This window comes from Adiantum capillus-veneris, chromosome 15 (genome assembly GCF_014529385.1).
Source record: "Adiantum capillus-veneris isolate H3 chromosome 15, ASM1452938v2, whole genome shotgun sequence".
Lineage (NCBI taxonomy): Eukaryota > Viridiplantae > Streptophyta > Polypodiopsida > Polypodiales > Pteridaceae > Adiantum > Adiantum capillus-veneris.
Genome location: NC_140945.1, coordinates 30,968,565 through 30,983,382, shown reverse-complemented (window position 1 = coordinate 30,983,382; position 14,818 = coordinate 30,968,565). Strand labels below are relative to the sequence as shown.

At 45.1% G+C, this 14,818-nt stretch overlaps 1 protein-coding gene across 1 annotated transcript in view; it reads right to left on the bottom strand.

Annotated features, from left to right (window-relative positions):
* LOC147440463 (uncharacterized) overlaps positions 1-13,375 on the bottom strand; it is a 33,098-nt gene extending 19,723 nt beyond the window's left edge. Inside the window, exons 1-2 of the mRNA XM_086530208.1 lie at positions 13,120-13,375; positions 11,912-12,127 (exon numbers count right to left, since the gene is read on the bottom strand). Of these exons, the coding sequence (XP_086386334.1) occupies positions 11,912-12,127; positions 13,120-13,302 (399 nt within the window). The 5' untranslated portion in view covers positions 13,303-13,375. The remainder of the gene's footprint in view (positions 1-11,911; positions 12,128-13,119) is intronic.
* Positions 13,376-14,818: the final 1,443 nt, after the last annotated feature.

Sequence of the window (14,818 nt, the reverse complement as noted above, 5' to 3'; positions counted from 1 at the left end):
CTCTCTCCTACTCTATTTGGTATGTATGTAGATGAGGTTTCTGACTACATTGAGAGAGATGGTGATAGAGGTGCACAGCTGGCAGGGACATGGATTCCACTATTGTTATATGCTGATGATATTGTTTTGATCTCTGACTCTCCGGAGGGGATGCAACGTCACCTGGATGCTTTGCATAGGTTTGCCCAAGGAAGTGGTTTGTCCGTCAACCTTGGTAAAACCAAGGTCATGGTATTTAATACCACCCCACAGTGGATCAGGAGGTCAGCGCCCGCCTTCACATACGGCCAGGAGAAGATGGAGTATACAGATGCTTACACTTACCTTGGAGTGGTTTTTAGTGGACCAGCATTTTCATTGAGGAGGGCAACAGAGACTAGATTGACCAGAGCCCATGCAGCATTGGGTAAATTGGAAAGGATGTGTTCACAGGTTCAGTTTCAGGAGCCTCGGACGAAGCTCTGGCTCTTTGACACTTTGGTGGCTTCTGTATTGCTCTATGGAGCTGAGATTTGGGGACCTTCACTGGTCCATCACGGGAGGACAGGCCGCAGTGATGGATGGGAGGACATGGAGAAGCCTCTGGTCTCTATGATCTCGCGGCTCGTTAGGGCCAAGACTTTAGTGCCACGTGCTATTATACGAGCAGAGCTAGCTGCCTCCCCACTGGTGGTTGAGGCGCTCACCAGATCTGTCTCCTTCATACACCGCATGTGGGAACTTCCCAAAGACAGATATGCATGCCTTGCACTTGAGTCCTCTCGACAGTTAGCCATGCAGGGAGATACAGCATGCTGGTATGGGGAGATGACGTCATGGTTTCAGGCGCATGGGTTCAGCATAGACAGATTGCCTCCTTTCCAGTACTCACTAGATGCGCCCTCTCTGATTCTTACACAGTCCGAGATCACCAGGCTCATTCGCCAAGGCTTGACTCAGCTAGACACCAAGAGGACATGGATACAACCAATACAGGAGCTAGGCACGAAGATGGCTTTCTATAGAGAGCATCTCCTCCAGCTTATGGAGGATGGTTTTGTGATGAGGCCCAGATACATGGACACTCACTTGTCTCATGGGATACGATGTGCTATTGGCCAGATGCGCACATCTTCACACCAGCTGTGGATCGAGACTGGGAGATACAGCGGAGTACCAGCAGAGGCCAGGACATGCCCCCTGTGTGACATCGAGCCTGAGACAGAGTTGCACTACACATGCCACTGCCCCGTCTACTACGAGATACGAGGCCGCTTCCATTGCTTGTTCAGAGAGGGCTTTGGACCATTCTCTAGAGTCATGCGGTACGAGGATCAAAGATGCCTGGGTTTGTTTTTGCTCGAGCTGCGCAGACACAGAGAGAGCTTGATGAGAGGAAAGACTCGCCAGTCTCAGAGACGGATCACAGACTTCTTTAGAGCTGCCACTGGACACCCGGAGGAGTCACTACCACAGCAGAGCTCGTCGCTTTACACTAGAGCCATACCAATCGACCGAGCGACTGAGCTGGGGAGATCCAGACGCCCACAACTGCGGAGGACTACACAACATCGACAGAGGCTGCATCAGAGGATCCGGGTCACTTTGGCTCGACATGCACGACGCCCGATCAGACTACTGACCATGGAGGAGATTGATGAGATCCGCCAGGGACCGATGTGGGATCTCCTGTGATCTAGCTATCCCAGCTAGCTGTTTTAGCTGCTTAGTCCACACCCAGCAGTCTAGGATTCCATAGTATTTTATTTTGTCATTTTGTCATCTTGTTACTCTGACTTTGTATCAAATCCACCACATTGTAACTTTTTGGTCTCATAGGTCACTTTGGCCTTTTGAAGACGTTAATATAACATTACATTTCATTTCATCTCTCTCTCTCTCTCTCTCTCTCTCTCTCTCTCTCTCTCTCTCTCTCTCTCTCTCTCTCTCTCTCAGAGAGGACTTTTTAATAGAATCAAAGAGGGCTTTTTGATACTTTGGTTACTTCAGCTATGCTTTATGGGGTACAGGTGTGGGGACCATCTGTGGATCATGACAGGTGGAGGAACATGGAGAGGCCCTTGGTATCTATGATCTCTCGGATGATTAGAGCCAAGTCCTCCGTACCACATGCGATTATTCGAGCGGAGCTAGCAGCCCCTCCTATAGAGATTGAGGCTATTACCAGATCAGTGTCCTTTTTGCACAGCCTATGGGATACACGTGGAGGCAGATACGCTAGATTGGCTCAGGAGTCTTCTAGACAGTTAGCGACGCAGGGAGACACATCATGTTGGTATGCACAGATGACCTCTTGGTTTCAGAGGCATGGTTTCAGCCTAGATAGACTGCCTCCGTTTCACTATTCCCAGGATGCACCTTCACTACCAGTCACACGGACGGAGATCACTAGACTTATTCGTCAGGATCTTATGCAGTTGGACACCAAGAGGACATGGGTAGAGCCAGTGCAGGAGTTGGGCACGAAGATGGCTTTCTACAAGGAGCATCTTCTCCAACTCTCGGGAGATGGGTTTGTGATTCGTCCGAGCTACATGGACACTCATCTGTCTCATAGTTTGTGATGCGCTATAGGTCAGATCCGCACATCCTCGCACCATTTGGAGATTGAGACGGGCAGATTCAGAGGGATACCACCGAAGAGCAGGATATGTAAATTATGCAGTACAGAGCCAGAGACCGAATTACATTGCATATGCCACTGCACTGTGTATTATGAGATACGAGAGCGCTTCCATTGCTTATTCAGGGAGGGCTTTGGACCCCTAGATAGAGTCATGAAGTATGAGGATCAGAGATGCCTTGGCTTATATCTACTTGAGCTACAGCGGCATAGGGATAGTCTGTTGAGGAAACATGGGACACGACAGTCACAGAGACCGATCACAGATTTCTTTGGATCGGGAAAGCCAGGAGAGCAGCCACCAGTGCAGAGTTGTGCCCGCGTGCATACCAGAGGCACCCTCATTGATAGGGCGATTGAGCTTGGGAGATCGAGGCGACCACGACAGAGACATAGGAGCACACTCCATCGACGGAGACTTCAGCAGAGGATCAAGGACATCCTAGCACGACATCCGGAGTGTCATTGAGAACTTACTCTACACTTCATTTTCATTGTCACAACACACTTCTCATTTTTATTTTTATTTTGCATTCAGTACCTTTGTACTTTTGTATTCATACATTGTACTAGTTTCACCACTTTGTATCAGCTGGTCTCATAGGTCATTTTGGCCTTTTGAAGACGTTAATATATCATATCATATCTCGTCATGAGAGAGGGCTTTGGACCGTTGGTTAGAGTCATAAGATATCAGGATCAGAGATGCCTCATGTTGTTTTTGCTAGAGTTGCGCAGACACAGGGAGAGTCTCTTGAGGAGATCAAGCAATGGGAGACATTCACAAAGGGAGATCATTGACTTCTTCAAAGCAGGGACTCGGCACTCAGATGAGCAAGCTTCACAGCAGACTTCAGAGCCCCCCTATACCAGAGGTATATTAGTTGACAGAGCCTGTAAGGTGCAACGGAAGTGAGTGCTCCGAATTGTGCTCAAGATGAGTGCTTCAAACTATGCTCAAGGATTCCTTTTACTTACGAAAGGGAGAGCCTCCCGTTCCTTTAGTGAGAGAGAGTAATGATCACAAACAAAGTGAATGACGCTGTGAATGAAGGTGTTGAAACTGAGAGAAAGAGAGAGAAGAATACGACATCATACGGTTGTCAAACCCTCCTCCAAGGGCCCCCCTCTCTATAGCGAGAGAGGTCTATGCTATTAATTGCACAACGCTGGTACAATGGTCTAGATGCAATGGACTTGCCGACAATGTCAACGACGACAACGACGGGCTGAAATCTGAAAAGGCGGGCTAAATTCTGACACTGTGTCGGCGAGGACGGCGATGGCGACGTCGAGATGACGATGTGCTGAAAACGCAGATGCTGAAATCTGCGGACAGCGGGCTGAAACTGAAAACGCTGGCTGATCTAACCGTGCGGCGAGGATCTGCTGCGGGTAGGTGAGATCTGCGAGGTTTGGGGTTGATCTTGCGGAGTTTAAGTGCTAAAATCTGGAAATGCTGATGCAATGGCTGATCTGACGCGGAGAAACTGCAAAACGCTAGAGCAATCTGCAGGTTGCAAAAACGTCAGGCTGAATCTGCTAAGCAAAACGCTAGGCTGATTCTGCTGATGAAAAACGCCAAGGGGTCTATTGGCTGAAAACGCTAGGGAATTTTGCCAGTCTTGTTGAGAAGGTGCACTACAAGTTGTAGGACTTCTGCTGCCTCTTTTGCCAGAAAATGCTAGCGCTAGTTTTTTATTTATACCTGCTTAGCAAAATTGCCCTACCAAGTTTCCCAACAAAGTCACTTATTAAAAATAAGTGGAAAATGGATAAATAGGAAAAATGGTTTCTGTGCACTGTAAAATGCTCATGATGGGTACTAAATGTCATGCTGATGATTATGTTGTGTGCAACCAAAGGATATGCAACTACTCTAAGTACCTGGACATGCACGGCCTGGGCACAGGCTCACAAAGGTGCCAGTACACTTCCTAAGCTGACATGAACCCTAGACCTAAAGTAGCTTGTCCACATGCACATAGGGTTAGATGTGCATGTGACAGAGCCATTTAGCTTGGGAGAGCTAATTCCCACGTCTACGAGGGCGACCACGACATCAACAGATGTCACAAGACGGACACCACGTGCCAATAGAAAAGAACAGATTGAACAGACTTTTAGCACTTCAATAACAACTGAACCGAAAGAGAGAGATGACACGCGACACGGAGTGGCGGAATTTCACCCCAGAGAGTATTGGCCCCAAACCTTGGCGCCCCTTTCGGTATTTCTTTATATTACATCAACACTGTACAAGCCGGTACTCCAGACTTTGCACCTTCTCCAGGAAGCATGCCAGAGAATGAGCCCTTAGCACATATTTAAAGGCCCCTGGCCTATGAAAAGCAGTTTACATGAAAAGCCTTCAAAATCAAAAGCTTCTGGTCCAAAAGCAATGCCAAAAAGCTGCCAACGTAAATCACGAAAATCCGTACAATCCTGCCACATCACCACTGCCAACGTAAAAAGCGGAAATCGGTACAGTTCTACCACGTCAACAGTCAGCGGAATTTTCGGAAATCTACCACGTCATCAATTTTTGGCTCTTTGTGGGTCCTACTTTATTTTAATACTTTGTCACTTAGGGCCCCATCGGACGGGGTCCCCATAAGTTGGTAGGACTTCTTTTTCTGTTACTTGTTCTTCTTAGGGTTTAGGCCCCTTGGCCGACATCTGCAAGTTGGCTCCATTCTTCAGGGCTGACACGTCAACAGTTTGTGACATCCCCCCTTCTTGAAAGAAAGTAATCGTCCGCATTACAGCATATCTGCAAAACAACTCAAGTTAGCTCAAAAATTTCTGAGGGTCATTCTAAGGGACAATCAGTTTGCTCTTTTTGATCAAGGAATTAGCTTCTCCTTTAGTCCAGATCGGAACTCTTGATATTCTGGCGTAGTAAAATTAGCCATAACACCGAGACCGTACTGATCTTCCACGGGTGTCTTGATGCACTAAAATTACATACCCAGGCAATCCCATCCAATTAGGAATATTCAGTGGTTGGCACATCACAATGCAACACAAATGCCCACATATGAATGTTACAAGACATAGAAACATAAAGCCGCCGATGAACACTCCCCCCGCAAATAACCATCCAGGTCTGGGCCATGAGCTGTTCAACGACTCCCTCATCACTCCTCCCGCAAATAACCTAAAAAGGTCCGGATCATAAGATATAGAGGCCTTTTACAACCAAACGCCCCCCAGACCGCAACCTGCGTCGTTTGGAGGTGCTGAGAGTAACCGCTACTCAGACTTCTTAATACCCCCCCCCCCCCCCCCCGGTAAATAACCATGCAGGTCCGGGCCATGAGTAACAACACTTTTCAATCATTCAATACTCCCCCCGCAAATAACCACAAGGGTCAGGGCCATGAGTATGAACAAACATTCTCAAACATCATTTCTCACCCTCCATCCGGGAGTAAAATCATCAATCATTGAATCCCGTATTAAAACCAAAGTCAAACATTTCAAATCGGCACCAAGACAGGTTCAAAACAGATACCATCCATTTCAAACAAATTTCAAACAATACTTTCTTAAACAAAGTTCAAAAGTATCTAACTATAAAACAACTAAAGAGTTCATTCAAGGTTTTGTTCGGACAACTAAACTTTGAGGACGACTGGCTTGCCCTTTTGCATCACGGTGATGGTTCGGTTCCGAACCTGGAGAGTCGCATCATTCTTGTCATGCCAAGGCGTGCCTGATAGAACGTCACAATTGCCGAACTTCATGATGTGGAAATTAGCTTTTCCATGATAATCTTGAATAGTCACTGGAAAAGCACTAATGAGCAGTACCAGTTTCTGAGTTTGCCCCATGACTAGCTCAGCTTCAATTTCTCCACCCTCTACATCATAATCAAAGAGCATTTGCTTTAGGAATCCTCGATGGATGAAGTTCTCTGAAGCTTCGGGGTCAAAGAAAATAAGGGCTTTGAAGCCATCGACTTTGCCATATGCTCGACACAATTCATTTGTACTTTCAAGGTGTATGCCATAGATGTCAGGTACTAATCCAATAGCCGGTTTAGCTCGTTTGGCTTGAGATCGTCCCGGGTTTCTGTCGACCGTCGACGCGGGAGTTGACTCCACGGGTTTGTCAGTGCGTTGGGGACAACCAAAATAGTTATGTGTTGTTTGAAAGCATCCAAAACATCGGTCTTCTTGTAGTAAGGTGTCTCGTTGTTGAGGTGTCAAATGAGGCCTTTGTGGTTGACTTTCACGAGACTCTCGAGAATTTGTTCTTTGTTGGTGAGAGTTGTGGTTAGTGGCCAGAGATTCTTTTGCAATAAACTCTAGCTTTCCCTTCATCAGTTTGTAGCAGACCGCCGCATGGTCCATAAGTTCTTGCATGGTGGAGACTTGCTTGGATAGACAATATTCCTGCAATGATGATGGTAGTCCAATGGTGTATCGCTCGCATTGGGCCTGCAATGGAACAGATTTAACGAAGGACACCGAAAGGTACACGTCGAGAACCTTTGATTATATTTGTCCATGGTTTCGTTGGCAAGCATTTTCAAGTTGCCCCACTCTGCCAAAATCCGGACTTCAAACATAGAAGTCATGTAACTACGTGCAAAAACTGCCTTGAAAGCTTGCCATGTCCTTGGAGCATGCGGTTGTGTCGCGATTGAACTCCACCATTGCATAGCATTATCTTTAAGAAATCCCGTTGCTCGAGAAATCTTGGATTCTTCTGTATAGTTCCCCAAAGCACAGATGTTGTCGAATTGCTATAGGAACTCCAATGCTTCTTGCGATCTTTCACCCGAAAAAAGTGAAAAATTTGACTATCGTGCCGCCATCTTTGAAATCTTTGGGTTGGTTAGGCGCATATCCTGGGTATAGATAATAAGGGTATCCATATGGGCTCCAACCATTGTAGCCTCGTGGTGGTGGAGGTGGGGGCAACGGCGGTGGCAAAGGCGGTTGCACTGGATCAGGATCAGATGGTTGCATCATATTCTTGAAGACTCTCCCGATCGGAACAAACGGCTGAGAAGGTTGCCGGTTGGAAGCTCTCGTACTTTCTGGTGCCGAAGGAGAAGGTACCACCTGGGGCATCAGAGGGGGTAACATGTAGTTCAAAAATTGTTGAAAACTTTGAAGCATCAAAAGATTTTGCTGAGGATTCCGCGAAAGAATGTCGTGAAGCTCGTTGAGCAAAAACTGCAAATATTCTGTTGAATCCATGATATACCTAGATGAATGAATCCAAGATAAGCCCAGATTCACCTTAAGCATTTTCTCCAGCTTACGGAGGACGGTTTTGTGACAAGGCCCAGATACATAGACACCCACTTGTCTCATGGGATACGATGTGCTATTGGCCAGATACGCACATCTTCACACCAGCTGCCGATCGAGACTGGGAGATACAACGGAGTACCAACAGAGGCCACGACATGCCCCATGTGTGACATGGAGCCTGAGACAGAGTTGCACTACACATGCCACTACCCTGTCTACTACGAGATACGAGGCCGCTTCCACTGCTTGTTCAGAGAGGGATTTGGACCACTCTCCAGAGTTATGTGACACGAGGATCAGAGATGCCTGGGTTTGTTTTTGCTCGAGCTGCACAGACACAGAGAGAGCCTGACGAGAGAACAGGCTAGGCAATCTCGGAGACAGATCACATACTTCTTTAGAGCAGACACTAGACACCCGGAGGAGCTACCACCACAGCAGAGTTTGTCGCCTTACACCAGAGGCACACTGATCGATCGAGCCATCGAGATGGGGAGATCCAAACGCCCACGCCTGCACAGGACTACACAGCATCGACGGAGGCTGCATCAAAGGATCCGGATCACTTTGGCCCGACATGCACGACGTCCAGTCAGACTACTGCCATAGAGGAGATTGATGAGATTCGCCAGCGACCGATGCGGGATCTCTTGTGATCTCTCTTGTGATTTAGCTATCCCAGCTAGCTGCTTAGTTCACACCTAGCAGTTTAGGATTCCATAACATAGTAATTTCATTTTGTCATTTTGTTACTTTTGTTACTCTAACTTTGTATCAGATCCACCACATTGTAACTTTTTTGGTCTCATAGGTCACTTTGGCCTCTTGAAGACGTTAATATAACATTTCATTTCATTTCTCTCTCTCTCTCTCTCTCTCTCTCTCTCTCTCTCTCTCTCTCTCTCTCTCTCTCTCTCTCTCTCTCTCTCTCTCTCTCTCTCTCTCTCTCTCTCTCTCTCTCTCTCTCTCTCTCTCTCTCTCTCTCTCTCTCTCTCTCTCTCTCTCTCTACCAATACTCTCTTGAGGCTCCATCACTGGCAATTACACGAACGGAGATTAATAAAATCATCCGTCAGGATCTTATACAGTTGGATACTAAGAGGACATGGGTAGACCCTACACAAGAATTGGGCACGAAGATGGCCGACTACAAAGAAAACGTCCTACAGCTATCTGAAGATGGATTTGTGATTCGCCCGAGCTACATGGATACCCACCTGCCTCCTTCACCACTTTTGTATCAGTTTGGTCTCATAGGTCATTCTGGCCTTTTTGAAGACGTTAATACAACATTTCATTTCATTTCATATCTCTCTCTCTCTCTCTCTCTCTCTCTCTCTCTCTCTCTCTCTCTCTCTCTCTCTCTCTCTCTCTCTCTCTCTCTCTCTCTCTCTCTCTCTCTCTCTCTCTCTCTCTCTCTCTCTCTCTCGTATATTTGATTTTGTTGCGCACTCCCGTTTGTCATGATGATATCAGAGCAAGGCCTCCCCTCTTTCTCCGCAAAGAAGGACAACTCTCGGAAGATGACAAGTCAAGAGAGGAGCAAGCACGAGGAGCTTCAAGACTTGCGAGGAAAGCTCGCAGAGTTGGAAAAAATTTCTCTCTGCAAGGTGTCGACAAGACAAGGGATTCTCTGAGAAGGCAACAAGAGCAAGATGCTCAAGAACCTAGAGAATTTGAGGAGCGGAATGCTCGAAATCGTTCAAAACCCACTAGTGAGCCGAATTCTCCTATTTCTATTCAGAGAAGCCTAAAAGAAGTTTCCCTATCATCCATAGTTTCATCTCACCTCTCTTTCAAACTACCTGTCACGTGACACATCCAACCCTATGTGTCCGTGGACAAGCCACAGCATGATCAGGGTTGTCAGTCCAGTCAGTCTAGATCTAGAAGTGATCTGGCACTTTTGTGAGTCTATTCGTAGACCGTGCATGCCCAAGCACTTAGTGTAGATGCATATCCTCTGGTTGCACACAGCATGATCATAGGCATTCCCATTAGAATCCATCAAAATCCTTCAAGGGAATTTTCCAGTGCATTTAGCCTATTTTACCTATTTTTGACATTTTTCACTTATTATTTTTTAAGTGACTTTTGTTAAAAAGTAGGTAGGGCAAATTGAGTAAGTTTGTATATAAGCAAACCTAGACAGCACTAAATGGCAGAAGAGGCAACAGGAGCCAAGCTCAGTAGGCAACTTCTCAACAAGACCCCTTGGCGGTTTCCCCCTCCAAGTAAGAAGAACCATCAGACCCTTGCCCCTAGCGTTTTCTCATCAGCAGATCATCGCCAAAAGTAAGCTCAGACCTAGCGTTTTGCATCAGCATCCATCGCCAGCCGGAACTCAGACCTAGCGTTTTCTGCAAACTCCCATACCTAGCGTTTTTGCAGAGTTTTCCCCTAGTATTTTTGCGATTTGCAGCGTTTTCAGCCATGAAGTACCAGCAAGTTCAGCCCCTAAAAAGTAGCAGATTCGGTCGGAAGACCATCAGGTTTCAACCTTAAGAAACCTCAGTTTTCAGCCCCCTAAACCTGCACATTTTCAGCGACAGATAACCATAGAAACAGTCCCCAAAATCAGCGTTTTTGGACTGTAGCAGATTTCAACCCATAGCGTTTTTGGACAGCAAATACTCACTTGCAGATTTCAGCCCTTAGACCGGTGTCGTCATCCCCGTCGTCATCGTCAACAGCCTAGACTTGCATCAGTCACATGCATTCACTTTGTACCAGATTGTGCAATCATAAGTAGACCACTCTCACCGACGAGAGTGGGGCCTTCGGAGGAGGGTTTTACAATGTCTCTGGTGTCGTATCTCTCTTCTCTCTCTATCTCTCAGTCTCATACACTTGCACGCACAGTGTCCATTCACTTTGTTTGTGATCATAGCATTCTCTCATTAACAACGGAAGGCTCTACCTTCCATAAGAACAAAAGGAACCTTGAGCACTATTCGGAGCACTCATCTTGAGCAAAGCGCAAACATTCATTCCGCTACACCTTACACTACCCGTGAGCACTCAACCCAAAACCATAGCCAAGAAATCTTGCCGTTCCTGGAAGGCATTGTTGCCTAGAACGGGGAATTAGAATGGGGTACGGAGCACGAGAAAAGGGCACGGACATGAAATGCCATTCCCTATTACAAATACTCACATTTGAAACACAGAATGGTGATTCAGAATGGGAAGTTGGAATGAAAACAGGGAACGGAGGCTAGAAAATGCTCATTCCCTATGATTATGCTGGAAGGATGTGAAAGTTTCTAGACTTGAGAACAAGCCAGTCAAATTTGATACTTTTAACGGAAGCAAAGATGACTGAAAGGCTATCTCTTTCATTCAATAGTTTGAAGTAGAGGACTAATGGGAGGAGAGTGGAGAGCTATACATGTCAAGAGTAGACTCAAATCCCTAAGGAGAAGGGTATGGAGCTAAATACAAGGTAAGGGAAGGATCAAGTAATGGACTAATGGGAGGAGAGTGGAGAGCAATACATGTCCAAACTAGACACAAATCACAAATATCTCCTACGGTGAAGGATATGAAGCTAAATATCCCTATACAAGATAAGGGAAGGATCAAGTAGTGGACTAATGGGAGGAAAGTAGACAGCCATACACGTCTGTCCAAAAGGTAGTTTACCTAAGAGATCCCATCCACTAGTCCACCTCATCCCTGGTCAAGCTCTAGTCCCTAGTCCACCAAGTGACTGTGTAAACCTTTGTCGCCATCTTGTACTTGTGTTTATTAAATTGCACATCTCATTGTGTGTGCCTAGAAGTGCTTGGTTTCTATAGATGTAATGCAAACCTAAGAGTATGCATCGGCATCAAGTGCGGCATAGGCATATGTAAATCTCCACTAAAAACTACGTTGATGGAAGCTTTTCACATTCGTGTGTTTTGGTCTCAACCTAGATGTATTCAAAGCAAAATATGTTGTGTTTCTGTGTGTAACAAGCAAAAACAAGCAGTAATTATGCACAATTGGACAATTTAATCAGTTGCAACATTACCCCTCTTTCTTGGGGGCAATCCTCGCTAAGAAGACTCTTTGATTCTTCTTGGTTATGGTCCATGTAACGAACATCTTGGGCATCCTCTTCAGAGTCGTCGACTTCTTTCGAATCTTGAACTCCATTAAAAAGTACCCTGCTTGCATTTTCTTTCACTTCACCATGTGAAAGAGACTGCTCAATGGCTTTTTGTATCTGGAAGGCTTCAGCTTTCTCCTACATTCATCACAAAAACCTGCAACAATTAGACTTATTCGAAAAAAATGATGGTAACCTTACAATTATCTACAAAATTGGCTCTCTTGAGCTATTGTTGATTAAATTTTACAAAAATCCACCCTTCTAGAAGTTGTGGAAAAGGGATGGATAGCCCGTGCTCTTTCTGAAGGTGTAGTGAATAGTCTAAAGACTTAGAAAGAGTAGTTCTAGCAGATTTATTATTGTTTAGATTTTGTGGCTCGGAAGCAAAGGATATCATTAGATGTACTAAAGGGGACACACAAGCACATTGGTCTTGAGAAACTTTAAACGCCTTCATTAATGTAGCTAGATGAATCCAGGATAAGCCCAGATTCACCCTTAAAGGAAAGTCACCCACAAGACAATATAAACATCAGCTCCATCATGCATAGTATTGACTATATACCACAACATCCCCACTAACATCGTCAGTGCCCAAAAATGGGTGTAGAAGTGGGTACTAACATATGCTCCCTAACACAACACACATACACACACACATAAGCATACATCAACACAAAGTTAATTGAAATGCCTAGCTACAAGTACTGCTCTGGTACAAGGACTGCCTCGAAAATAAAAGGGCCAGTGGACGAGGAGCAGCTTTGGACCAGTAGCAGCGGAGACTTTCACAACACAAGTCATATTTGAGTGCATAGAAAAAGGCACATTTTCTGGTGTTAGTGCCAAATGCACGCAACTGAGCAGTCAATGGATAAGTGTTTGTTGCAAATTTTGTTTGTGAAAACAAAATGACAGTCCGCTTTGAATAATAACAACGGTGGCAACAACAGACGATAAAATCGACAATTACATCAAGCGCTCTCTCTCTCTCTCTCTCTCTCTCTCTCTCTCTCTCTCTCTCTCTCTCTCTCTCTCTCTCTCTCTCTCTCACTCACACACACACACACACACACACACACACAAATACTTCATACAACAAGAAGAAACCGTAATGAAATATGCACCTGGGATCTGGAGACTCTTTTCAGGGCAAGGTTTCTCCTAGTAAAATCCTTGCTCTCTGACGCTTTGCTGGGAATGGGCTCGTGGGCGACAGAGAAATCTTCATCCTCGTCTTCAGAGCAGGAATATGCGTAGGACACTTTGGAAGAGCGAGCTCGGCGAGGAGGCCTGTTCGTCGAACCCATGACTCAAACATCCATGGAGGAGCAGCTACATTTACATGCATCAAAAATAAAAAATGGCGCCAACTCAAAATTTGAGAGAGTTCTCTACAAGGCCCATGCGACCAACCCACGAGGAAATCTTGTAAGATAAAATAACACCAAAGTAGGCTCTTGTCGTAGACAATGCAAGAAAATAAAATTTTTTGATTACCAACTTGACACAATTTGATGGCATTGTCCACCCATATGCTCTCAAGATAGAGCTTAGAAAGCGACTCAAGCTAATACCACATACAAGTAGTAGAGGTTGGATATATGCAACATGGGCGGTATGAGCAACACCGACTGCTCACGGCCACAGGACAAAATTGATAGGTCATTCGTTAGTCTAGAGCATACAAATAGTATAGCACCTGAAGGAATACTCCTTATAATTTTAGTGGGCACTTGAATCGGTTCACTACCATTATGATCATAACAATGAGTACTTTAAAGTTTAAGTTGGAAGATGTGTGCAATGATGGGTATCATTGAAATATCCTCTCTCTCTATGAATAGTTTCCCTTGTGAACCTGTATGCAGGACGCGCATGTCCAGGCACTTTAGTTTAGTTGCATACCCTCTTGTTGTACATGAACATTCATATTGTGTCTGAAAGTCCTAGGGTCCTATTGCATGCTCATTTCCACCTAGACGTACTCCTACAAGAGGCCCCTTGACATGCATGAGTAGTAACAAAAGTGGAGAAGTTTTTTAAAAGACACCAATGTTTTCCACAATGGCACATCCCTCGGGTCCAACTCTCCACTTGATTGATACCATGATAGTCAAGAATATGTGCAGCTTCATACGGTTCCATAGGAAGTTCAATAAGACCAATTTGATCGTCTACATTGTTGTCCCTTTGTAAGCGTTTTCATAAATAGCTTATATCCAAAACCAAATGAAAATATTAGTGTGTGAACTTGATTTATAACTCAGTTGAGTATTTTAAAAGAGTTACTACAACTAAGGGTAACTAAATGAATGGCCAGTTTTCAAATTTTGTGAAGGTGCTGGAACACGGAAGAATACCTCTTCTTAACTTTCTGTGAAAGTGATTTGCCGACATGTCTCATCAGTATAATTCTTGTATCTATCTTTCAGTGAAAGTGACTTGCCGACCTATCTCATCAGCATAGTTCTTCTATCTATCGACAAGCAACTTTCAGCATATCCATATGATCATGGATGAAGTCCTTGACTTGCTGACATGCCTCATCATTAGCAACCCACCATAATCGGTGATAGAGGTTGAAAACCTTTCATAAGCATGAAGGGACTAAACCTAGTTGTAGCATGCTTTGTATCATGATAAGAAAACTCCAAAGTAGAGAGGTATCTTCCCAATTGGAGTGCTTCTCGCTAATGTATGCTTTTAGCATATCATCTAGCACTTGATTAAAACTTGCAAACTGCCCATCCTCTCTGGATGATTTGCAAAATTGATATTGGGTTGTGTTCCCAACCATTTATAGATAGTCCTCCTGAAATGATT